Source organism: Spea bombifrons, chromosome 2 (assembly GCF_027358695.1).
Source record: "Spea bombifrons isolate aSpeBom1 chromosome 2, aSpeBom1.2.pri, whole genome shotgun sequence".
Lineage (NCBI taxonomy): Eukaryota > Metazoa > Chordata > Amphibia > Anura > Pelobatidae > Spea > Spea bombifrons.
Window position 1 is genome coordinate 88,506,564 of NC_071088.1, and position 26,363 is coordinate 88,532,926.

Genomic DNA, 26,363 nt, shown 5'->3' on the forward strand with positions numbered 1-26,363 from the left:
TTCCAAGCTGTATGTAAGGAAACCGCAAAATCAAGATACAACATCGCACAACAAAAATGATTAAGCGCAGACTCACACGCCGCTCAGCAAATATCCTGTTTTCATCAATCCGATAGGGTAGAGGTTTCTTTACGCAATCTGTTTCAATAATTTACAAATTCACCTAAATGATTTATTCTGCAAGATACATACAGTTAGGGGTCTTCTCCTTGCCTGTGTTGCATATTTTAACCCTCTATATGACGTGTGCGGCCTATCACCTTCTATTGATGTGAATAAAAAAAAAAAAAGCAAGCTGAAAGAATCAAATCTAGAGAAGGAATAAGCACAGGTTTCTTGCAACGGATGATTAGACTACAGCTCAGATAACCCTCGCAAGTTCCGTCTGCAAGGATGCGCACGTCCATCCATAACACAGAAAGAAACAGGTGAGATGACATTCAAGAAAGCCTTACTTGGGGGAAGAACTCTTCAAAACACCAAGAAAATGATGAACAGAAATGGTTTGTCTCACTGCAGCTTACGGTTTAGTGAGTACGATCCTAAATTACAATTGTACAAATACAACTATGAGGACTGTATAAAAGAGTGTATAAAGTATCCATCCAAAACGTCTTTGCCCAAGAGAAACTTGTCCTGTGGCACCTACACTTTTATTCTTTGCAGAAAGTTCTTAAAATTTGAAGGGTCACAAAAACCACAGCGGCGTTCTCAGGAAAACACCTCCACAAACAACGAAAGTGATCGGTAGATTATCTAGACAGCTTGACAAGTCACAAAGTCACACCCGGAACAACAATACTTACGATGCTCCGCAATTAACATACAGTAGCACTTGTAGAACATCTACCTTGGGGTTATGGAGCCTTCAAGCTCGTGTTGGATTACACACATACACACACTCAGCTTTGTTAAATACATATGTTACATAGAGAAATATGATAAAAATATAGATAAACGAAACCAAGGGACTTAGGACGACACCACTGGCCATTTACACATCTAAATTATAAAAAAAATTGCGTTTGGATTATTTTTTGTGTGCCGCACAGCAGGACGTCCTGTGGAGCACAGCAAGGCGATCTCGGCGAGAATACTTGGAAGCTGCCCGTGCCTGTGTGTTGTCACAAGTAGCTCTACTGCATTCTTGTGTCTAAAACCCCTTCAATCAGCAGGGCTGCCCTGTGTGCAGATACGAGAAGCAGGATCTGACATGCACCAAGGATATCAATACACAAAGGGGGTAGGGCCAGGACGCGGCAAGAAGTATCAGAGATACATAACATTCCTAACTTCCCACTAACACCACAGCGCCGGGGATCTATCATATGCCTACATCAACAGTAACATGGAATGCAAACTATATATTATAAAATATACAGTATATAAAAACACTAATGCATTTCAGCCAAACCTAAACGTCAATAAACAGTCTCGATTTGTAACAGCTGTGAGGTGTCCACATGATTCTTATAACGTTATTAAGCAATCAATCTTTACATACAAAAACTGAACTTTCTTGTTAACTCAAGAAGTGCCAAAGTGAAATGCTTTGCTTTGTAAGGAGTATATCAGAGCTCTGGCTCTCGCAAGGTTAAAAGAAAAAGCACAGCTATATATTCTTCATGAATTAAAGTTAATTCTACTCTAGTATGTAGAATATGTTGTTGTGACTGTATATGTATATACATCAGTTTATTTACCGACACACACACACTTACACACACACACATATGAATTAACTAGTAAAGCGGCTGTAAGCTCACCCCAGTTTGCTTTCGTGCATCCAATGAAGACCCAAGCTGTCCGGACGCTCCTTCCTTCTCCTGTACAGATCTGACTGTGACAGTTCCTTAAGCTGCAATGCATTCATATTTGTACCGAGATGGTTAAATATTCTATCTTGGAGAAGCAGGCTTGTAAAGACAGCTGTGTCGTGTGCTTGCACACCTGCGGTAGTATATGCCGAGAATCGTGTGCCAGAGGCAGTAACTCAGCGGCTTCCTGTTTCTCACTAGCACACACCCTTCACAAAGGCCACTCCGGTACGCTCCCCTTATCACGCTCACACACCTATGGGATGGCCCACGGAAGCTATCTGAAGGGCTAGCTCAAGGCGGGCTTGCTGGGTCTTTTGTTCTTTCAAAGACTAAGCATGCATAATCGCTCATTGTTGTGAGAAATGGACAGACACCCACTTATGCTAAAGCACTAATCTTTCTCAGAGGCCACGAGACTATTGTTGCCAGGGCTGACCAACGCTCACACGACACACGATCATACCCGGTGCCAATGACACACGGCCATTCAGTTCAACAGGGTGGCTGTGGGTGCCTGGCTCTCTAACACGCTGGCATATGATGTACACACCATATACACAATCTTAGAATAAGACGGTTTGAAATACTTAATATAGTATACACTTTAATTAATACTACTACTATTGATCTAGATGCACACAGACTACCCTGATATATTAGCAAGACTATTGACACGAGACAATGGCTAGAGGCAGGTTTGTTTATATAGTAGGCAGTAGGTTGTAGTGATGTTTGTAATAAATGCTACAGCAGAACACAACATGATCGGATCCAGACTTCCGTGGATGAATGCCAGAGCCAAAGATAGGGACCACACTGAGCCTGGAAATATAGCTCACGATTGGAACCCAGCAGCTCTGCCATGCAGCAGGATTTCCGACCCGGATATCTTTGCAAAGTCTCATGGGTTACTTTCCATTTATTTACATAGTGCCAGCAGGTTCCGTAGCCCTGTCACCATCAGAGCAGGATCCCCCCCATTACACTATAATGCGAAGGGTTCAGTAACATCGATATTGACAATTACGTAAGATACAGGCAAGCATATCTTTCGTGTGACTGCCTTCAGGTTTAAGAAGGATCAGGTTAACGATTTACACAAACAGCCACCATTCCATTCTCATTCCAATGACCTCTCTCTAGGGTTGGAGATGAAAGCACCGACGGCACCCCTCCCCCTTTCCTTTACCTGTTGTAACAAGCAATTGGGATGAAACCTCGAGCTCCTGGAAACAGATGCAATTTCTATAGAAGCTGTAAATCAGTTACTCTGTCACATATGTTAATAGTAACTATTCAGGACCAGAGAGGTAAACACACCACCGTTACTGGAACACGCTGAAAAACCAGAGGACTTTCATTGACTTTTTTTTACCTTTGGGATTGACTGTAGATGTAAGTAATTTTTTTTTTTATTATTATTATTTTAAAATGTTTATTATAAGTAGCATAAAAATGGATCCACACATCAGGGGTGACTTATAAACATGTTGCAGGATATAATAGATTAACTTTATTTCTGGTTATTTTACAGGAACGGTTAAGTGTCCCTGACAGCCCCACTAATGAAGAACACATACTAAAGTATCAAGGGGGATACCATGACAAATCACACAGCTATCCTATACGTTAATGTGCATATGATGGCTAGGGTGTCCCTTTAATTCAACAGGTTTTGTTACAATAGTACCAATAATTCACGACATGTATAATACCACGTAGTGCAGCTTGTAACAGGTGTCCACCTTTGAGCAGGGGTGGCAAGGCAGGTGAAGGAACTCTAATCACTTTTAAGCTTTTCGGTACAGATTGTTTTTCCCCCATGCATTCCTTCGCTACACAATTGCTGTACCCTTCATTCCTTTTCCGTAAGTGTGTTTTGGACAGAAGCGGTGCGGGGTCCTACGGGCCCTCCACCGAGTTATCTGCCAGGATGTATGGCTGAACTAGCCCCCAGGCTGAATGTTACTCTAACCAGACTCTCAGCATCCAAATAATACACAAACTGGCTACACCCTGCCAGTCACTTCAAGCTTGGTATGTAAAGCATTCATGTTTTCAGCTATGCTTTACATTGCCATGTCCTAAAGCTAAGGATTTTCTTCTCTTTACAGGGTGTCGACCTGCTTGTTTTAGTAAGATTTTGCTGATAAGTTATCTAACTTCTTGCATACTAATGTAGAGACTAGGACCAGACAAGCTTTTTGGACATCAATACAGTGGCCAATCTAACTAAATAAGCTTAATTTATATCCTAAATATTTCCCCTTCGGAACAAGTGCAAAAAGCGTTATATTACATTATGTTTATTATATAATGACAGGTGTATTTGGTACTTTACAGATAGGTTCACACTTGAGAATCATTAGAAATATATACATTTTTTTTATCTGGGAGACATGTTGGGCATACTGTACCTGCTATCGACCAGTGGAACAATCCAGCTAGTACCTCTGCTTTACCACAGAGTAATACAGTACCTGATGTATGCGATCCCCCCTCCCTTACTACTGTTACACATCATTTTACTGGTCCGTGGAAACAAGCCAAAAACATAAAATCTAAAAAGGACGCAAATGCGCACAGTGCCAATTTAAAATGAAATACGGCTTGTGTGGCTTTCAGTAGCAAGGTCACGATAAAAGGACTCCATCTGCTGGATGCTACAGGTATGGAGTCATGTCTGGATTCAGCCACCTGAAACACAGAAAGATAGGGTTCCCTCTGCCGCCGTCAAAAGCAGCTACATATGGGTAGTTTGTCCTCCCCATGCGTGAACCTGACTGAGAAACTTGAACAGGCCACCCGAGACAACAAGCAGATGAACCATGTCTTTTAATCTGCTTTCTTCTTCAGAAAACGCTCTACTTTTAAGCACAAGGAAACAGACCAACTGTTTTACATATTCAGAGATCCTCATAGTCAAGAATGTAACCCTTTCAATACTAGGGAGAGTATGACCACCAATGTTCAACCAGTGGAAGGGGTGGGTGGTTGGTCCTTTCCTCTTGTGGTCTTTTCATAGTACAGTTGCATGTTCCCTTATAAGGCAGCAGTTCCTATTTCTAAAACAGACCGCAAGTAGTGTGCTGCTTTAAGATAACTCAAGGCTGCTTACAGACTTACGATGAATGTCATCCATTTACCAATTATATTCGGGACATTGACAATAACACACAGCACCTCTGGATCGCTATATGCAACAGCCCCCAGCACTTAGTGATTCGCCATGAACTGTATGTCACTTCGACTGCTGCCAGACTGTCGGCAGTGCGTACGAACAACCAGAACTGCCATGATGTCCAGCCAGCCTTTGGTCGAGCATCTTGTTTTAGAACAGCTGGAGAGATGTCTGTCAATCCGGCCTCAAGTCCAAATTCAGCTCCACAATCGGAATAGTCTGGGGTACCCAACAGTAAATACCCACAGTGTGAATTTCATGCTTACAGAACATGAATCCATACCCACTGGCAGAAACGGTCTTTTAACAAAAGGGATCCATAAAGGGAAAGTCATGGCCAAGTTTTTTTTTTTTTTTTTTTTTTGCTAGAGATTAGTGAAACAAACTGTTAAGCAATTTGTGTTTCACCTAGAAACTCTACTTCCCCAACAGCTGCTTTGTGACTTTGGTCATGCGCCACCGCCACATATTTTCTGCATAAGAAACACACATTCATCCGTACCTATTGCATTTAAACTTACCAAGCTTATCTAAAGATTTAACTCGGCCTCACCCAGTCCGACTACATGACTGTTACTAAACATAAAATTCCAAAGATTTCTCTAAATGTAAACACTTTTATAACTAAATGCAATTACAAACACCATTCCTAGCATTGTTAAATACCATGCAGAGAAATTATTTTTTAATCAAAATAATTATATATATATATATATATATATATATATATATATATATATATATATATATATATATATATATATATATATATATATATATATATATATGAGATCAGAGAATGAGGGGAAAGTTGGGAAACCCTTTTTTTTTTGGGGGGGGGTAACATTCAGTAGCATAAAATACTCTGAAACAGAAGAAAACCAGGAATGAAAGATTCTATTTAGCTTTCGTAAAGCATGGGGAAACTGCCACTTGTCATACCCCTTTCCTCCCCATCCATGAAACTAGCACAGCACTTTATTTGTTCTGTCCAAGTCATTCTGGAAGGAAATTTGCCTTTTTTAAAGTTCAAATAACGGTCAGAAACCATTCTCTGGGAGATAAAAAGCTAGCGTGTAAATATACAGGACTCTTATAAAACAGTGTATGTGCCTCGGCATTCAAAAAATGACAGCTATAGTCATTGAGAGGTTCTAATAATAAAAAAATAAAAAAAATCAGTAGAATGCCAAAGGGTGGGGGAACAGCTTTCTTGCATTGTACGGCAACGCTGCCAGCACCAACCACTTACCTCCCGCTGGGTACCAATGGCTTCCATTAACCAGTCACTATGTGATATAACCGTACGGTCATCTGCGAGTCTTCAACCTTCTACCAGGGCAAAATATTGCAAAGCCGGAAGAATTTCCCAAGCTCAATTTACATGCTAATTATCGGCACATACATCTGTTTCCTGAACAGAACTTCCTGCTTCAAGCTATAGAGATGCAGAGCAACAAATTAGATTCCTTGGAATCGAAGGTATTCGGATGCCGCTGGGATGGCGTTGTAGATCCATAAGGCTCTACGACACCCGGTCACATGAAGCCTAAACGGAACAGGCTTACTGTCACGTCCAGTATAATGGCAGACATGAACATCAAGAAAGAGCCTACAGAGCACAGAAAATGGCCCAACCGGATATTAATGTCACCGCTGTATTGATCACAGGATTAGTGGCGCATCTGGTTTAGAAAAAAAGCTCTTTAAAATGGCAAGGTAGCCTTAGTAATGCATCTTAGTTTGCGTATGCTGTGCTCAGTACTGTTCGATGCCATCATACTCATGACTGTGGACATCTGCATGTTCTTTCGTTTACAAAACATTTGTTTAAATTTATTTATATAGCGCCAGCAGATACAGCAGCGCTGTTACAGTAAGGGACAGTGACAATATTTAAAGGACTATTAAACCACCTCTATTTAATGCATGGTACCATCCCAAGGGCAGTGACCTATTCTTCTTCTGCACCAGTATATTTTAACGATAACTACCACTGTTTGCAGACATAAATTTGATTAACCATTTTTTTTTTTAAATTACATCAATTTTCTATTCGCAAGCTCTGTGCCTATGAGGTCAGCACCACTACATAGAAAGAACTCCATGGCGTATCAGTGAGGCTGAGCAATTCCACCCTTCCTGGACCATCCTTGTTAAATAGGACTTTCATATTATTTATCATACCTCTCCAAATCAAAAAAGTTGTATTTTCTAACCCCCCAAGTTTGAATGCAGTTTTACCAGTCGGTATGAGAATGGGATTGGTGTATGAACGCTGTCTGCCCCCTGCTGGACACGGAACATGTCTAGACCCTTCTCAGCAAACCAGCAGCCTTAAAAGGAAATCCTAAATCTCTAGTCTAAGGGAAGGAAGAAGAAACACAAGCAGCAGGCACCAAATAAAACAGAAAAAATATTTCACTGCAAAGCTGGGGATATATGCGAACATCTGCTCCAGATGGGGGGGGGTTGGAACTAGTACTAGCATATGGCATTCACAAAATACATATATCTTATACAACTTGGGAAAATAAAAGTACATTTAAATATTTATAAAATGTAATTAAATTAAAGACACTGGTTCACTTAAGATGCATAATATGAAGATTACACTCTAAACAAAGTGTATTCCCAAAACGATCTGAGAAACTTCTCCCTCGTGCTGGATGCCAGTAACTCCCACTCTACATCCCATGCAAGTAACGTTTAGAAAATGTGATCCATCCAGATAGTAGAACGAACAAAAGAACTCTTGTTTGTTAACAACGTCAGATGACACAGCGGGGCATCCATATTTCTGTGCAGTGATATTCTGTAAATAACCGCGACGGAAAACTTTTGAACTTAGTACATGCAATCCAGAATTATCAGGCCAGGGTGTATGCACCACTGATACGCTGGGAATGCTCCCATGAAACGGCCAATAAGATATTCCAGGTAAATAAGACAATATTATATATGCCTTTACTTGACAAAAATAAAACACAGACAGTCATAAAAACACAGCTACATTGAGAAATGGGAATTCTCTACTCTGTATAATGTTTCCTGCATACAGAATATGCGTACATGGCCTGAGCTAATAGTTGCGCATGCACTTATCTACCACTAGGTGGCAAACTGTCCCACTAAACCCCTAATACAAAAAACACTGACACTAATCTAGTTAAATCGCAACAAGATATAGAAATAATAACTAAAAGAAATGTTTGACAAATACAACAGCGTTGTCGCGTCAGCTTTAGTAGCCACGTATTCTTAAACGTACTACTGGCATCAACCCTTACAAAAAATAAATAAATAAATAATACTATATAGAGACCAACTAACTGTCATTATTATCCAAAACTGCCCACCAAGATATCAGGCCAGCAACCAATATATTTATATTTTAAGTTCTTGTTTCACGATCCTTTGTAATTATCCTTAAAATTGTGTTGTATTGGTTTGCTTTGTATACTGCCATATCAAAATTCCATATTATATATATATATATATATATATATATATATATATATATATATATATATATATATATATATATATATATATATATATATATATATCACACCTGCAACCAATATCCAGCATGCCAATTTCAGTCAATTTAAACACTAGACCGTCAGACAAAAATTAGCGTGTTGTTCACCTTTTCTAGAACATCTGTGCGTTCCCATAGCTAAACTCCATTACACCATTTTAAACACCCACACAGGTAGAATACATGTGGCCAGAATTACATCGACTAGTTTAAAAAGAAATGGCAGCCACACAGTCATTCAGCGACATGGGTAATGCCAAACCCAACCCTCTTACCTTTGCCTGCAGCTAGTAGGGTGAGATATAGCGCTCAAGATAATGAAACTCCTTCCGCCATAAAAGACAAACTACTCAAAGAGCAGCGTGTGTGTGTGTGTGTGTGTGTGTGTGTGTGTGTGTGTGTGTGTGTGTGTGTGAAGTGTCAGATGGGGCCGTTCACACAGACCGGTCGCACCACGCCAGAACATTGAAGAAAAAACTTGGAAACCATTCATACTGACTGGACGGAAGGCGCTAGACAGAAAACATTAGGAGGTAGCGGCATTTATGGGATGTGCAATCAATATAAAAAATATAGGCAAGGGGTATTCGGCTTATGCAATTTTATTAAGCCCTGCGGAAAACACAGCATATATTTAACCGATAATGAGAATCACTGTTTTATAAAGGCTGCCGTGCAACACTTCCGCAGCGCAGAAATAACCCACAAGAACAAGCCTTTGCTTCAGTCTCTTAACAGTCAGCATGTATTATTCAGTAGATTAGCTTGGGAGAGGCGCACGTACCTTCTCATTCCTGATTAACACGCCATGAATGAGTTAGTCTCCGCCAAACAACACTTAATCATTGTGAAAGTAAACACAATATCTATTCAGAAAACTGAACCTATTTAATCAATCAGGAAAAGGGGTATTTATGGAAGGAGAACAGCAACAGCAGGGAGAGAGGAGGGAAAAAAAAAACCCAATGGAATGACAGCTCAGTACTTTCTCCGGCAAGAAAATTTGCCACAAAAAACATTCCTTGTACATACCTTCATGCAAGGGGACAGAAAAACAAATTGGGGTATATTCATAGAATAAATCAACTTAAATAATTTATTTTCAGGAGTCTGTAGCCTCCATGAACAGCAAAAAATTATATTTTAGGAAAAAGTAGTGTTATTCAAGCCCAAAAAAACAAACAAAAAAAAAACCAGCTCAATTGAGCATGGACAACAACCAAAGAAGTTTCAATAATTGAAAGCATAAAAAAAAAAGTGAATGAGATGAACTTTTCAAGCAATGTTTGGATGAGCTGTGGGGGATCATGGAAAATGTATTTAATGAGTGTTGCCCCATACTTCGCATTTAGCTTTCCTAATAATATCTTGTTTTAATTAATCATTACCAATCCAGACTAGTGCAGTGTATAAATACCAAATTAAAAGGCCAAATGGTGTTTGCAGATTATAAAAATGAAAAAAAATTGAAACATTACAAACCCTGCCTTTTGGGATTATAGGAAGGAGTTGTTTCCTTCGCATAGCTTTATACTTGTTGCATATCAATGGTAGCATTTATATCAATTACAGGAATACAAACAACAGATTCACTGTTGCCCAAACCACTCCTCTTTGGCCCTGAAACAGACAGGATGTTCTTAGCAGTACTATTTACATATATACGAGGCGCATCCACTGCTTACACATGTCTCATCAAGGGGGCTAAATTATATATAACGAACATGTCTCTAAACATTAATATGACTTTCCACATACATATACTTCCAGAATCACATACACACACACACACACACACACACCAGGAGAAACCACGAGATGCCGTGAACTAGGATCTCTTGTGACAGGTGCGGCTATGTAGGAAATGACCACAGGAAGGAAGGCTATAAAAAAACAAACAAGAAAACCCCCCATAATTAAAATTGAGCAATGAATACATAAAATTAAAATGACCAAGTTGTCGTGAGTACTGTTACTTATTTGTAACTTTTTTTGCTGATAGGAACAGATGAAATTATGAAATCTGTATATGTTCGCATCTGACAATGAAGAAAGCATGTGAGGTTAACATATGGATCAAAACAAGGGGCCTTTTCACTCTTATATAATGATTGTCCTGCATCTTCATAGGGTCTTTATGAAGAATTTGGTTTCTATATGGTTATTTCTAAATGATCAAATATATTACCAGAAGCCAGGCGGTGGTGGGACTTTTCTAGCCACTCCTGAAAATGTACATTTTTTATATTACATTACGGGTTGCCAAAAGGCAGATCTCTAGCTGCTAACATTAACTCCCATGACGATAATGTTCAGCCACGCATTTATAACATTCAATATGGTGGACTTAACCACGTGAGATATAACTGGCAAGGTGAACCAAGGAGGGCAATTCCATTTGTGTGGTGTCACTCTCGTCCCCCTCTCTGCAAACCGAGGGAAAAATGTCTGAGGATCTGATATTGTTGCCCATATTAGCAGCGACCAACAAAGGCGGTTCAAGATGCAGAAGTGGAAAAAACTGCGGCTGCGCTTCATTCCTTGAAGGAAACATACGGCTGTCTAAAGAAAATGTATTACCTTAGGTCAAACAATCAGGGTAAAGACAACTGCAAACAGTTTAGCTTCACTTAGGTATTACAACATTGACCGAGTGTGATGACAAATACACCCACGCTCCCAGATGTGAAAAGCACCGCTTCAGGGAAAGGAGCAGAGCCGACATTCCTGCACCATGACGTGGACATTTCACTGCCTTCATTCACCGCGGCTGACATAGTGTGCAAGATACTTAGTGCTGCAAAACGCATCTAGTCGCAGCAACAAAGAGAGAAGAGCTCATGCCGTTGTACAGAGCACTGGTGAGACCTCACTTGGAGTATTGTGTACAGTACTGGAGACCGGATCTCCAGAAGGATATAGAAATGTTGGAGAGAGTTCAGAGAAGGGCTACTAAACTGATTCATGGATTACAGGATAAACCTTACCAGGACAGGTTAAAGGATCTTAATATATACAGCCTGGAAGAAAGACGTGACAGGGGGGATATGATAGAAACATTTAAATACTTAAAGGGAATTAAAAGGATCAAGGACAAGAGTATATTTAAAAGAAGAAATACTACCACAACAAGAGGACATAGTCATAAGCTGGAGTGGCAAAGGTTTAAAATACCAGGACTAAGGGTAGTGTATGAATGGAATAGCCTTCCTGCAGAAGTGGTACAGATTAATACAGTGAAGGAGTTTAAGCAAGAATGAGATAGGCATAAGGCTAAGTATTCAGAGGTTGGGCAGACTAGATGGGCCGAATGGTTCTTATCTGCCGACACTTTCTATATTCCATACCAGATATAGACTTCAGATCGGTTTGTGCTGCAGGAGCGCAATAATTGGTAACTTGTGTTTTTGCCAGCCAATAAAAGCAGAGTTCATTACATCATACTTGGGGGGGGGGAGAAGAATTTCAAGGACTTGTCATTGGTAAAATTTTAAAATTACCCTGGACATTTGGAGCCACATGACTAGACTTCTGCCTGGTTGGCAGCATGAATCATCCTGCTCTCCAGACAGACTTAAGTATTACAAGTACGTTTCTTGGCGTTTCTGCTAAATATTCTAATACGATGATGTGGAGACAATGTTATAAAGCCGCATTTATAATAGGCGTTGGTTTAGAACACATTACAAAAAATGTCTTTGGAGGTTAAGAGAACCTCTTTAACAGTAAATTATATTATATATATATATATATATATATATATATATATATATATATATATATATATATATATATATATATATTCTTTAAATTACTGATTTTATTTACACTTAGCCAGGTCTCTTCTTTAAAAAGGTAGCCAAGTATGTATAAGAAATGATTCTGGTGTAATGTTATTACCATAGCAACCGACATACTGGACCAGTTTGCAGGATCAGTCAGTAGACGGCTAGGTGACAAGACCATGTTTCAAACTTTGCACGGGTGTTTTTTTTTTATATATATATAACCCACTAATTCTTTATATCTATCGTTAAGAAAGCATTCCAGCCTCTTGCTATACGAGAACGCTTTTTCAGTCTGCATCCATAAGACTTAATTTGTCTACGGGAGCCTATGGAAGTGGAATTCCCTTCATTATCGCAATGAGATGGGACCTTTTGCAGAATGTGCAAAAGAAGAGGGGATAAAAAGGCCCCAGTTCATAAAAAAACATTTAGAACTTGAAACTGTTGTAAGGAAATACAGATTAGGCTGTTAGACTTCATCTGATGCCAAGATGCGCACTACATAGAAAAATAGATGATCTAATAACCTCCATTGATCTACACTTTAAACATTACATTTTCTTCCATTTAAAGGGACAGAACAGTCATTTATTCACAGTGTTTGTTTCAATTATGCCGCTCTTTCATCGACATAAGGATCTACTGCGATGCCCGGGCACTAGGGCATTCCCACACTCCCAACGCTCTTCGCCATAGCAGCAGGATTCAGAATGAAATGCTACTGGCACCGATTTGTGCCGATGAATGGGTTTAACTTGCCTTCCACAGAGGTGGTGGGGGGTTTGACAAATTTCAGCAGGGAGGCCAGTCCTACCAACTGGTCAAGTAACAAAACGACAACAACATGAACTATCTGTTTCTATCCAAAATAATTTAGCGAAAGGGGCTACATAGAAAATGGGTGAAGAGAGCACAGAAAAGATCCAGTCATGTACATCATTGGTACTCCAGACATCCCATAAAACGCAAGCAAATCAAGCAGACAGTGGACCAAACTTTAAATCTAAGCAGCCCAGATGGGTGTTTGCCCCCAGCCCCCTTAGCAGCCATCACGGCTTCTTTAACAAAAATACATCATATTTTCTACGTGAAAATCTTCTCAGAGAACGGGTTACGGCACCAAAGTAATTTTATCATTAATAATTCAGATAAACGCAATCCTTTGTCTTAACATCACATACTTCAAAAAAAGAGCATTGATTCTTCATCACTGTGACCACAGAACGCACTCGGAAAATGATAACACAGCTTGCAGCCTGAGAAGCAAACATTATCTTTCCTAATTAAAATCATTTACACTTTTATATGGTGCTGGAATATGATAGCTGAACACAGGAGCATGTTAAGTGTACAGAAAGCCACACGATGTATTAGAAATGTGACTAACAACACAATGAAGACACATGTATGTACATATGAAGGGAAAATTAACTCTTTAAACTTTGACACTGTGGCAAATGGTGACAAACTCATACATAAGTAAAGTGTTAGAGATGGAATCTAATAACTACATTCAAGATTATTCGTGTTAATTGTTGACTTCTTCTGGATAATTTGGTACCAAGCTCTGTAGCAAATGCCTATGGATTTGTTATTTTGTTCAAAACCCTGCTTTGTAACAAATCCAAATAGTGGCACAACTGTATATTTTTGCTACCTCTACTTCTGCTATTCATTTTCGCAAAGGCAGCACATGCCTGGTCGATACACATTTCAGAGCGATGATCATGCAAAGCTTGGAGAAAAAATAAATAAGTGGAAATTAATAGTACTGTAAAAGAGTATGAATAACTGCAGAACACAGATTAATGGTTCAAAAGATGACCGCATAGCCAGAAGATATACATAAACTTAATGTGTCCATGTGGACAACCCAAGTCTTTTATTCCAGGCAAGAATAAGTAACTGGCTGCGTCAAGATGGACCATCCACAAGGAAGACATCTGGAAAGCAAGAGAGAGATCCAGATCCCATGGAGATATATCTTGGATATTTGGAGATAATCCAATCTCTCTTCTAGCCTTTGGGATCTATTGATGACCCCACATCCTTTTCCTACAGTTCCCCCACGCAAACACATCTCCAGCCGCATAGGTTACCTGTATGTATTCACTTTGCCAGCTTGAGAAAGACATTTGTTGTGCGCTTCATGCTCAGAAAGCACTATAAATAGAGTAGAGTAGTCACACATCACTGCAATGTTTTGTCATGTTTGTTCACTTGTGTAACCTCATTAATCGTTGTACAGCGATCTAAAGCCCTCCTGTGAAGCTAGTGCTGTTTCGACATGAAAGAGGAGGAAATGTACACGCTGAAATGGCAAGTCATCCTGTAACTTGGTTAAAAGCAGGATTCAGTGATTCAAAAAAAAAAAACAGATGTTTTATCTTCCAGAAAAGGCAAATAAAACAATAAGCCGGCTAATCCTATGTCAATGTTTGAATGATGTGACTGAGCTAAAAGCTGACAAACTACAGCTTGGTGCTTAAATGAAAACTCACGAGATTGCAACAAAATAAGAGAGAAAAAAACAGAAACATGTGCCTTGTAAATCCAGTATTTAGGGTAAATGTCAACATTTGTACTGTCCTTTCTAACTTATCTCTGAATGTAGAAATACGAAGACCGATTAAAAAGGCAACGCATTATGACATCAGATTTACTAGCATACCGATTTTTTAAACTACTCTACTTACATAAACTAGGTAATCTGAGAACAAACTACTACTACTACTAGTTGTTGGGAAGTTAAAAATCATGTCATAACCTTCTGCTAACAGTAGGTGACAACAAATGGGATCAAGAATGTCTTATGTAGCCGAGTATGAGAAACACACAAGATAACCTAGAAAATGATGTCATCTGGCAATACAATTCTTGGGGGGGTTTTGTTGATTTTAGATAAATGCCTTTGTTTGGAAGTAAAAATTACATTTGAAAATACAAAGCAGTAGACACCTAAAATGGAAGACAAAATGCATAACATAAATATATATAAAACATATATATACCGGTGGCTGTTATACTGAAACACCTCTGTTTTGAAGCGGTTCTGTGGCCAAGTATCAGTACTTGTGACTATAAAAAGAAAGGCTAAGTGTGTTATTGCACCGCTGGAACAAAGTCAATTGAACACTCCCGAAACACATCTGCAGTAAAAGCTTACCCGTGCTCCTTTATGAGATGTCTTTGGGAAACCATATTAAGGCTGTGTTCTCTAAACTAAATAACATCCACTGCTTGCTCTCAATTCTTTACCGTAGAGACCAGTGTGCTTCGAAAATTGGCTTTTTTTTTGTTCCTTCCAGAAAAGAACGTCATTGCTGAGCCAACAAGTAATCTCCTTTAGAAATTGAAAACATTTGGGTTGAGGCTTAAGCTTTTGTCTGCTTGGTAGGAAATGCTCAACTCATTTTCTGTAAAGATATGGAAGGTCATTTCAAAGATCGGAGCAGTAAGTAGGTACACACATGGGGTCCACAACTGGATAGCACCTTACTAATGAGAATTTTGCGGTATCTCCTTGTAAACTGGAAAGTGTATAGATCCAAATTTACTCAACAGAAACCTGCTGCTATCTGGTTCCTACAAAGCCAAGTGGAGTACCACTGAACAGAGCTGGGCTTTGGGCAACTTGGAGAATGTGGCGAGTAATGCCAGAATGCACCTAAAGCAGCGACAGAGAGCCCAGTCTAATCATCAGTATGTCTTTAGAAACACAAGAGTGCTCTCTGACCTGTTGGTATCTGCGTTATACCGAAGCCAAGACAAACAAAGGGTTTCTTAGGCAGGAAGCAGGCGCAGGTAAAAGGGAGGAGATATGCTCCAAAAAATACCGCATTTCCAATCTGAGACTTCTTACATTAATGGTTACTCCACTACATGCGAGATAGTTGAGGGGATCTGTCGAAGAAACAACATTCTAGGAAACCATGCAGACATCATACTTTGATCTACTCCTCGGTTGTCATATAACATGAACAAGGCAGAGAGTGTACAGCCACAGAGACTACAATTGATTATTTATCACTGTCGCAAAAAAAAAAAAAAAATCCGCAGACAGCATGTGTCCCGGGACAAAGGTAGCACATTAGCTAAAGGTTAACTGGGATCAGGTATAAAAATGAAAGCCTGGATGTTACAACACTACTTGAGAAGACATGAAAACCAACTATTTCTATACACTGAAGATTTTTTTTTAACAGATATGCCATTATTTTAGAGTATTTAGGGTTACAAAAAAACAGTATATTGCCATAATCCAATATACAAAAAAATATTACCTTTATCACTTAGAGCCAATCATATTTACGTTTTCCTTTTCCAAATAACAAAATAATTCTATTATGTATGGCCAAGCGCAAGACCTAGCCTGAAATTACACAAATTGTGCATTAAACAAATGAGTATGAGATTTCAGCAAGAGGAAGCACACATCACATATTGCCTCGTATCAGGAGCACCGGGTGAGGGCAGGTAAAGAGTTAGAAGTATAATTTTCTTATGCCTCTAATAAAACAAAGGAAGGAGATATAAAACATTCATAGCATGCCTTTGCCCCATAAGAGCTGTAGCCTTCATGTACTTGAAAAACACTGGGATACCTGGTAAGGTTAACTAATTTGACAATTGGTCATTCGAGGTCTAGTTAATACTAAAGAGGAGGCTGCCCCAAATTGGTGGCCTGACATTTGTAATGTCAATATAGCTTCGGAAGCACCAAGCCAGAAGACCTAGCACCACTAGATTTCTGTGGGAAAAGAAGGTCTTCTGGTGGATGTGGATGTTTGATAATGCCTCGGCTACTATGAGGTAGACATACATTCAGATATGACCTAAGGACTTATGAAAAAGCCTTTACTAAATGATTTGTCAATAAAAGCTACTAACATTATATAAGGACGTCCTACAGGTTGATATTAGTTATGATCTGCAAGTATCCGACACATGAGCACCATGCACTAAATCGGTCAGTCCAGAGCAAGAAATGTTTGCTTCAAGCTCATAGAGGAAGTCCGCGCCATCACAAGGAAACCTGACCTCCTGTGCATCTACAAGATCTCCCTGCCAAGGCACGAAGCAAGGACACACCACTACATTCTAGTAGTCATTGAGACCACATTTCCAGGAAGTTATAGTATGTCCACAAGGTTGTGTCAAGTTAAAGACGCTACTGCATTATGGTTACGTATATGTATGTATAGTACCACAAACAGATTGAATTAAAAAAAGAGTTGAAGTTTTGCAAGTTAAGGCAACTTTTTTCATCTGATAGCCAGTGATGATGTGCTTCAAGAAAACACTAAAAAAGGTCACGAGAAGCCTGTTACTAGAAAAAAAACAAACTTCAAACATCTAATTAGGAAACAAAGCTGGTACCAGTAAGACAATCTTCAAGAGCTAGCATTATTACTTAGATACATTTTAACATGTTTATTTTAACATGTTTATGTATGAAGCTATATACAGATGTCATGCCACACAGGGCTTCCAAGACATAAAGGCTTCATCAGGTTTCCATCACAAACACCAACTTTTTTGCTGCAGTTAAGAAATATCATAAATATGCTCTTGTGCCAACTGACAGCAAGGAGAAGTCTGCATACCTCGTCACAATTCTGCCAGGGATTTTATATATATATTGTTTTGTGAAATACATTTGATAACATTTTGATGATGATGATGAACATCAAATCTGGATGAATATGCCATTTCTGATCGTATGACTTTGTATGCGTTCTTTCCCCCTGGATTCTTTTACATGTATACATTTTGCAGTCAATACAATGATTTCATTAAAAAGTTCGCATAAGCCAAATGTAACCAGATTGGGAAGTCCAACTCTTCTTTGAATACGTTATGATTATTTATTACACAAGAGCCAAATATTCAACAGGTTATCTCAAACTGTGCAGAAAACTACATTGCATTTCTGACGAGCAAATCCCTTAAAAAAACATTTTTTAAGTAAACCATTTCATTAATTGACTTAAAAGAGAGAGTTATACATATCAATATGATTCTACGATATCAACATCATAAGACCATTTGTCTAACCATATCTATGTACCAGATCATTAAAAAAAAAAATCACAGGATATTCGGATGAAAGCAGAACACTTACTTTGTCATATGTTCATTGAAGGAATTAACTGCGCCCCTCAAATCCATACTGCAAAACAACAAATAGGTTTGTGAGCATGACAACACTTTTCATACCCAAAATAGGGACATTTCATGTTGCCCTCAAGCTGCTACTAGTAGTCTAAGTGCTAAGATAGAGGGTTCTTCTCTCTTAAGGGACATTTTTTATTTTATTTCCTCTCCATTGTAAAGGCGACCTAGCAGATTTCTTTATTTAGCCGTCATTTCTCAGTTTTAATAAAGCTGAAGGTCAGCGTGCTCTTACAAACAGACAGCCCTAGTGAGATTAATGGGAAGCAAAACACTGCGAGAGAGCGTGGTTATGTGGAGCCAGTTGCTCCATCAGCCATATGGTGTATCACTCTGCTCAATTCCTGGGGGTGTAACGCCACACATTGCACAACCTACAGAGTAAAAGAATGAGACATTCCTCGCATTCACTGTATCTTCCTGTTTGGGACTTTTCTTTATGCCTTGTATGGACAAGATATGTTCAGGAACAATGCTAGCGAAATGAGCATTAAAAATAAGCAGAAATGACCTTTATTGTCAACTCGGACAAGCAAAGGACTACATTCTGTAGGGAATATCTGGATTTTTATACAATTCTATTGCATTTATAACTCTCCACACCCTAATTCGGTCAGGCTTTTACAGAAGTGAACATGTAAATTTCAGTGTAAGGGTGTGGTTGGGATGCCCCCCCCCACTATATTCTGGACCTCTCACCATCTATAAAGCTAAACAGATTCCTATCACTATGGGGATTATTCACAAAATCACAAGCTACAGGTGATTTAACTATAGATTTCCAAGGGCCATCCATGGGGAGTTTCATCCGCAAGCAGGACCACGTGGTCCCCGTGAAATGATTTCTATTTATGCATTTTGACACCTACTGATGTTATATTCAACCTCACGCAATCTAACTTTGTGTTTTAATCACAACATACAGCCTTCCGCGCACAATATTATTTATTGTTATATAGCGCCATCATATGCCATAGCGCTGTACAACGGGATTAAACATGAACAGAAGCCATATATATTTATTGGCTATATTGAAAACTACTTAGATTTATTTACTGTTGGGTTTGCCAATATGCAAACATGTGATAAACCAAGAAAGAGGGGTATTTAAATTGCACAGATTTCCTGGTAAAGGAATGCCATGGACTGCCATAACCAAAGGCAACCAATGGCAATCTTTCACGCTCACGGTTTCTGCGTGCGCGCAGGGACATTAACAAAAATACAGAAAAACGCATTCAACAAAAATGACAATATTCTATATCCACGTCCATTATAAGCTAATATATCGCACATCAATGAAAACACTAGCAAATAAGAAGGGTGCGCTACAAGAACGTTTCTCTCGTTCCTGTCACCAAAACAATGTCGTGATCTACCATTTATTTACTGAGCAAAAAACAAGCTAGTGCTGGCTCCTTTACTTTCATGCATTATTTAGGCTGTTACACTATAATTCTGTATTTAGCACCGTTTACATAACTCGCCATGCCGACCAATCAATAAGATCCTGAACAGAATACTACTACTGATATTAGTCCTTTCACTTCACTAATCACTATGAAGGGCCAACACCAGCACTGAGCTAGCCCTGTATAATGCATAATTCAACTATACCTGATCAGGGGCCCTACAAGATTTTTTTCTGCAGCAGAAGCCCCCTGGGGTTGGCCCTTCATAATGTATAGTGAAATGAAAGGGTAAACTCATCTGTCAACTCTCCTTTTAGTGAATAGACCACAATGTGGCCTGGTGTGGGGTACTGCTGGCGATTCGGGGAGGATGTTCTGTTATTACAACTAAGACAGAGATGTGACATGAAGTAGACGGCAGCTCCACCAATGAATCCCAAGTACACGGTGCCAGCGGGTGTGCACTCATACGCGTGTATGTGCCACCGACACAGGGTAACGGGGTTTATCCGCACGGGTGTCAGTCGCGGTACTGAGGCACTCGAGGGGTTAAAGCCGAGTACCCCCACGTGTTGCAAAAGTTCCCAGCGAAGAACAGAGAACTTTTTTTTTTTTTTCGTCTCGCACATCTGGCTCGGCAGGGAGGTGCTGCCCCTTGTGCGCCGAGATACTTAAGCTAAATAAGCGAGCGCACACACATAGTTAAATGCATATTAAAGTACCTCAGCTATGGGTGCTCTTACCTGTTCGTCATCCCTGCTACACCCAGCATTGGAGCCGGTAACGGGTGCTCGGGTAATAGCGATAACAACTCAGCTTTCCCGGTCAGCTCCAGCAAGAAGGAGGAGGAAAAGCTGGGAGAGAGAGCGGGATGGGCAGAGTCCCCCGGCGAGAGACAGCCCCCTCCCACCCATGGACGGCTCCACGCCTGGCATTGACTCACCTCCGCCCACTCTGCGCAGCTGCCAATCACCCGAGGAGGATAGGTTACCGGGGTAACCAGAGAGGGGCGGGGAAAGGATGCTCAGCACGACCCTTTACATAGATGCTGCCAAATGACTGCGGAACGGGCTACCAACATCCGGGAGCTATACAGAACTGGAGGAGGCGCGCTGGCTCCGACTATAATACTCATTTGTGTCGGTCTATTCTCACACCCCGCCCCTAACGGTGACGCCATTGCACTTCCTGGGGAATTGATTATTTTATTTATCCGCTATTCCAAAGAGGAGGGAAAAGGGGCGGAAATATAGAGCTTTACCTAACATACGCCTCAAAATTGCGTGTTCTAGAAAAGACGGTATACACCTTGTATACCCACGGGACAACGGGGTTATGTACGAATAAAATAGCAGTTTGAGAAGTGGTTTTATTGCAGTAGCTACCAATATTCGCCCTGCTGATCGGAGCATTACGGTAGTCACTGTGGCGCTGACGCCACTCTTTCAAACGTTGAGCTTTCCATCGTCGAGTGTATCGGTAGAAAACCAACTCTGATGGTGCTTTTAAAAGTCTTTCAGAGCCTTGTACGTTTCCTGATAAGCATTATGATTGCTCACGACACCTAATTTTTATTTTTTTACTGAGTGATAGATAAATGGAAAACCACACATCAGAAGAGGTAGAGGCTAATATAGTGGTGAAATTTAACATGCATGGGATAGTCATAAAACTATCCTGACAAGCGCCTGAAAGAGAAAAAGGCTGACTATAAGACGACCTTATAGGAAAAAAGTTTTACCAGTAAATGTTAATTCATGTAAGCTATTTTTGAGAAAAATATTTTGTTTTTATTTCCTTTTATTTTCCAACCTGCCCCCCAGTTATGCACATCTGCCCCCAGCCTTGCCACTCTGCCCCAGAAATGCCTTATACCCCCTATATGCCACTGTGCCCCATGATATGCCTTTTTACCCTCTATATGCCACCGTCCCCCATGATATGCCTTTTGACCCCCTATGTGCCACTCTGCCTCCAGAAATGCCTTACACCCCTATGTGCCACTCTGGTATTTAGGGGTTAAAAGGCATATTATGGGGCAGAGGGGCATATAGGGAGGTATAAGGCATTTCAGGAGGCAGAGTGGCATATAGGGGGTTAAAAGGCATTTCATAGAGCACTCTGCCTACAGAAATGCCTTATGCCCCCCATTTAACACCCCCCCCCCAACTTACCGGTGCTTCTGACTCCCGGTGTGTTGTCCGGGCAGCAGGTAGACGTCTACGCGATTCGCGTAGGTAACTTCCGCTGCAGCCGGAAGGAGGTGCTGTTAGCAGCGGGGGTTGTCTGCATCCATCTCGCCTGTCAGAGAGACTTCCCCGCACCGGTGAGGGGAACTCTGATCTCTGACCGGTGCGGGGAACTCTCCTCACTGACAGCCGGGGAAGGTCTGCGCAATGGACGCAAACAACCCCTGCTGCTAACCGCACCTCCTCCCGGCTGCAGCGGAAGTTGTCTGCGCATAAACGTCTACACACTGCCCCAGCTTCACACCCCGAGTCAGAAGCACCGGTAAGTTGGGGGGGGGGGCATAAGACAGGAGGATCCAGGTCCCCTGCAGCGCTGCGGGGGATCTGGATCTTAGTCTCATAGTCAGGCCTATTTGCTCTGAAAAAAACCTTGTCTTATAATCAAACAAATACAGTATATATATACACATATACCATTGTGTGCCCTTCCACGGAAATCACGGTGAGCCTTTATATCAAAAACATTGCTGTATGAAAGATGGCTTCTCGCTTATAGACGTAGTACTGACCCCATGAGCAATCTCAGCAGTGGGGGAGGCGGGAATATTATGACTTTTCACCCACAGTTATCCAGAATGGTTAATTTCTGTACACTGTATGCACACTTAGGCAAGTTGTATTTTTTCAATGTATTTTATTATTGAACAACTACAGTGCTCTCCACCAATCTAAAATGTTAGGAAACCTTAAACCTGAATATTTAAGAAAGTAAAAGTGATGTTTTGGCTTTTTTAGGAGACTATTTATGTGTGCACAATTATTGGGCAACTATTAGTGTGCACAATTATAATACAACTAAATGAAAAAAGTGAGAATACTAAACAACTCAAAATATAATAACAACTTGGCATGTGATTATCATACCTGGGAACTTCTAGGCTCCGGCTACCCTTGCGGGACATGGCCAGGACTGCACACTGACATCAGTGGCCGGTCACGTGATGTCGGTGGGCAGTCCAACTGACATCGGTGGGCTGTCCCCGCAGATGGCAGCAGGAAACACCCCCATTTAAAGGAAAAAATGGGCGGGGAGAGGGTCAAGATCCCGCGACCGGGAGGATTCTGGTCTTGACCCGTTGAACCAGTGCTCACCCGGCAATCTCCAGGTCAAACCCGTAGAGTTCCCAGGTATTATGATTATGAGCACATTGCATTGGACTCATCTGACTTGGTCCATACCAAAAGTTAGTAAATGCCTGAAGAACGGATCTGCATATTTTTGCCAAGGTACAGAAACTATTGGGAACCCTCAAGCCACTGTGTAGCTAGAATGAGAGCCAGCTCTACCAGCTTACAGTGCTATCTGATAATAGCTGTGTTCCTCCCTTTTTGTCAACTAACAGTTCTGCCGTCATGCAATACATAATTTATCTTGTGATTGCGGGCACAATGTTCCCTCTATGTCAGGACTTTCCTGTGAAGGCTTTTGTGTCACCTGACAATTAAGTATTTATTGAGAAAGTATGATTCAGGACAAAAATTGTGTGTACTATTTCTGGGAAGGTTTAGGTATCCACCATTATGCTAGGATTAGGGTTTCTAAGGCAGTACTAAGTTCTAAAATGTTTAAATCCAGCAGAGCAGGAAGAACACCACATTTAAAAGGACTTGTCATGGAGCCTCACGATCAATAACATACAATTTCATCCTATAAAAATAAAGAACTTACCTACTGTGGGTGACTTGAAGCAGCCAATCAGAAGCAGAAAAGCACTGCCATTTAAGTCAATAAAAGCGCTTTCTGCATGTAGGGTCTGGCAGAGAGTATAGCACACATGCACTTTGGCAAGTAGGCTAATTTGGCCAAACACACTTCCATAAACATTAGAAGCTGGAGGTAGAAGGCAAATGCGTCGGGGGGGGGGGGGGGGAGGGTCTGTAGAACCCATCCAAACATTTGCAAGAGGGATCCATTGATTTAAAATGCACAGGATGGCTGGAGTGGCCCTTTAAGCATATTTATTATCACTTAGATAAGACTTGATAAGTTAAACTACATGTAAGCACCAGCTATTTTCTTAGAATTTAAGTTGTGAATAAAGTTAGAACACATACAGAGTAATGTGGTATGTTACACAGACTTAAATCAAACTATACAAGGTGGAACAGCAGAATTTGCTGAAGTAGGGTACTATGTATAGAACTTTTTTTTTATTTGAAAGCACTTAATTTTAGTATGCCTGATACAGTTGTACATACAGTAGGTTAGTAGTCTGATTAAAGAGGGAAAGGTCTGCAAGCACATAACATACCTTTTTGTAGATATTTATTTTCCTTTAATTTTTTGGAAGGCGAAAACAAAAATATAAAATTTATATTTCAAGTGTTTTGCAAAGTTTAAGCTGCACACACACAAAAAAAACAAATAGAAATAAAGCATACCATACAGACAGAATGACAAAACAGTAAAACGTACAGATCTTTAATGTATATTCAAGATTTTTCAATAAAACAGGTACATTAACCCCTTTAGTGTCAGGGTATTGAAATGTACTCTTCCAGTATAGTTCGAATTGCCACTAAATTGTAATTGTCAGCATTAACATTCCAGTTCATCTAGGTAATATAGAGTTAATGAGGAACAGTCGCCCCTGACATAAATACATGGATTTACTCCTCATGATCCTACAACGTGTGTATTCACTTAAAGAGGAACTTTTACAAATCTTAAACATTTCCACTCCCTGACGTCACCATGCATTATAAAGGACCAACTCCATTGAGCGTCTCCTGCAAGAAACGTTTGGTTAGCCCTGATCAATGATATTACTTGAATGTCACCAAAACGATTAACTTTACATCATACATGATCTGTTTAGCCCTTGTAACAGGAGAGATTGGTTGGGGTTTTCCCTTTAGAACACATTATTAAGTCAGATATTGAAAATCTTTTATTCTCCTGCTTTAGTGAATAAACCCCACTGGAGATTTCATAGGAATCCTCTGTTCAACCCAAAGACAGGAAAGTGAAAATAATCAGAGACGTTAGTTCCTCTATAAGTGCAAGTTATTTCAAATTACAATATGAATTGCACATTGCTGGACAACATGTTCCATAACAGGGGTGAAGGTGCATTAGTGCGGTTACTTACGTCACCACTCGTGTAAACAATATCAAAAAGGCAAAGAAGTCTCCAGTTATTTCTTACCAGAATACCATGTATTAGGACTACTTTTTTTGCAGTACAAAAATGAAAACAATATTTCATGCATACGAGATACTCAACCAAATCGGACCTCGTGATTGAGAACATCATGCCAACTCTAGATTAACGACATCTGAGTCTTAACATTGGGAGATGCAGGCCTTTCAGAATCCAGCAGTTTGATGCTTATTTTATCACCAGTATAAGGCTTTAGAATGTATAGGACTTTCAAGAAGAAAGGGGGCATCACTTGATGAGAGCAAAGAGCTAAGGGAGCTCCGGGCGGACAACAATATTCTAGAATAAGTCTATCCAACTGGACGACAGCAAGACAAGCATAGCCCAAGAATGGCTTTCCGAAAGAAAAAACAACTTTTGGAAAAAATACTATTATATATACACATACATAAATATAAATCATGCAGGGCTAAAAAGGAATTGCAACACACCTCAGCCAATTTAAAAAAGGCAAAAGCAATACCCAAAAACTAAAGCTGCTTAATTCAAAATTAACCTTCACTTTAAATGCAAACGGGCGGACGTCTACCCTGACTCTGACTCAAAAACTATAGGCAGGGATATATAACCCAAAAACTGAATGATACTACGTGTAAAGAAATGCTTTGGTTTAATTAGCCTTCCACACGCACTGCTGGACGTCACAAAAGTTATGTTTCTGATTATTTATATTAATCACCAAAAATGTGTAATGGTTGAGATAATCTACATTACGGGAAATTATATGCAAGACTTACAACATAATACAGATATACGCAAAAGTCTCCAGACGTGTTCTTATTAAGTGGATGTGTTGGATTACATTTTTAGATGGTCACTTTACCTTGTTTGTCCACATTTATTCACAGTTCTCTTTTATTCGGTATTGTTTACATTCAAGATTTAGACTTACAGTTCAATAACGTGCACATATATCTATTTATACTTCAATTTAACCAGGCTACAAATGTTCCTGCTGTATCAAACGTCCAGCGTAAAAAGGCACTCCCCGATCGGAGCAATACTGTACATTTTGAATAAATTAGGCGAGT

The 26,363-nt window shown here is 40.0% G+C and overlaps 1 protein-coding gene and 1 long non-coding RNA gene across 5 annotated transcripts in view; both read right to left on the reverse strand.

Moving 5' to 3' along the window:
- Positions 1-20,821, reverse strand: part of LIMS1 (LIM zinc finger domain containing 1) — a 38,471-nt gene extending 17,650 nt beyond the window's left edge. Inside the window, exons 1-2 of one of the 4 annotated variants that reach the window (XM_053455084.1) lie at positions 20,663-20,821; positions 18,458-18,505 (exon numbers count right to left, since the gene is read on the reverse strand). In XM_053455084.1, the coding sequence (XP_053311059.1) occupies positions 18,458-18,505; positions 20,663-20,691 (77 nt within the window). In that variant the 5' untranslated portion in view covers positions 20,692-20,821. Of the gene's footprint in view, positions 1-1,766; positions 1,985-6,253; positions 6,477-18,457; positions 18,506-20,662 lie in introns of those variants that run through there. The other 3 variants (XM_053455083.1, XM_053455085.1, XM_053455082.1) reach the window with 3 other exon arrangements.
- Positions 20,822-24,412: 3,591 nt separating this feature from the next.
- On the reverse strand, positions 24,413-25,962 carry LOC128474996 (uncharacterized). Its single transcript, XR_008346425.1, has 2 exons — positions 25,920-25,962; positions 24,413-25,880 (listed from the first exon to the last, which is right to left on the reverse strand). It is a non-coding gene; the product is annotated as an uncharacterized LOC128474996 (long non-coding RNA).
- Positions 25,963-26,363: the final 401 nt, after the last annotated feature.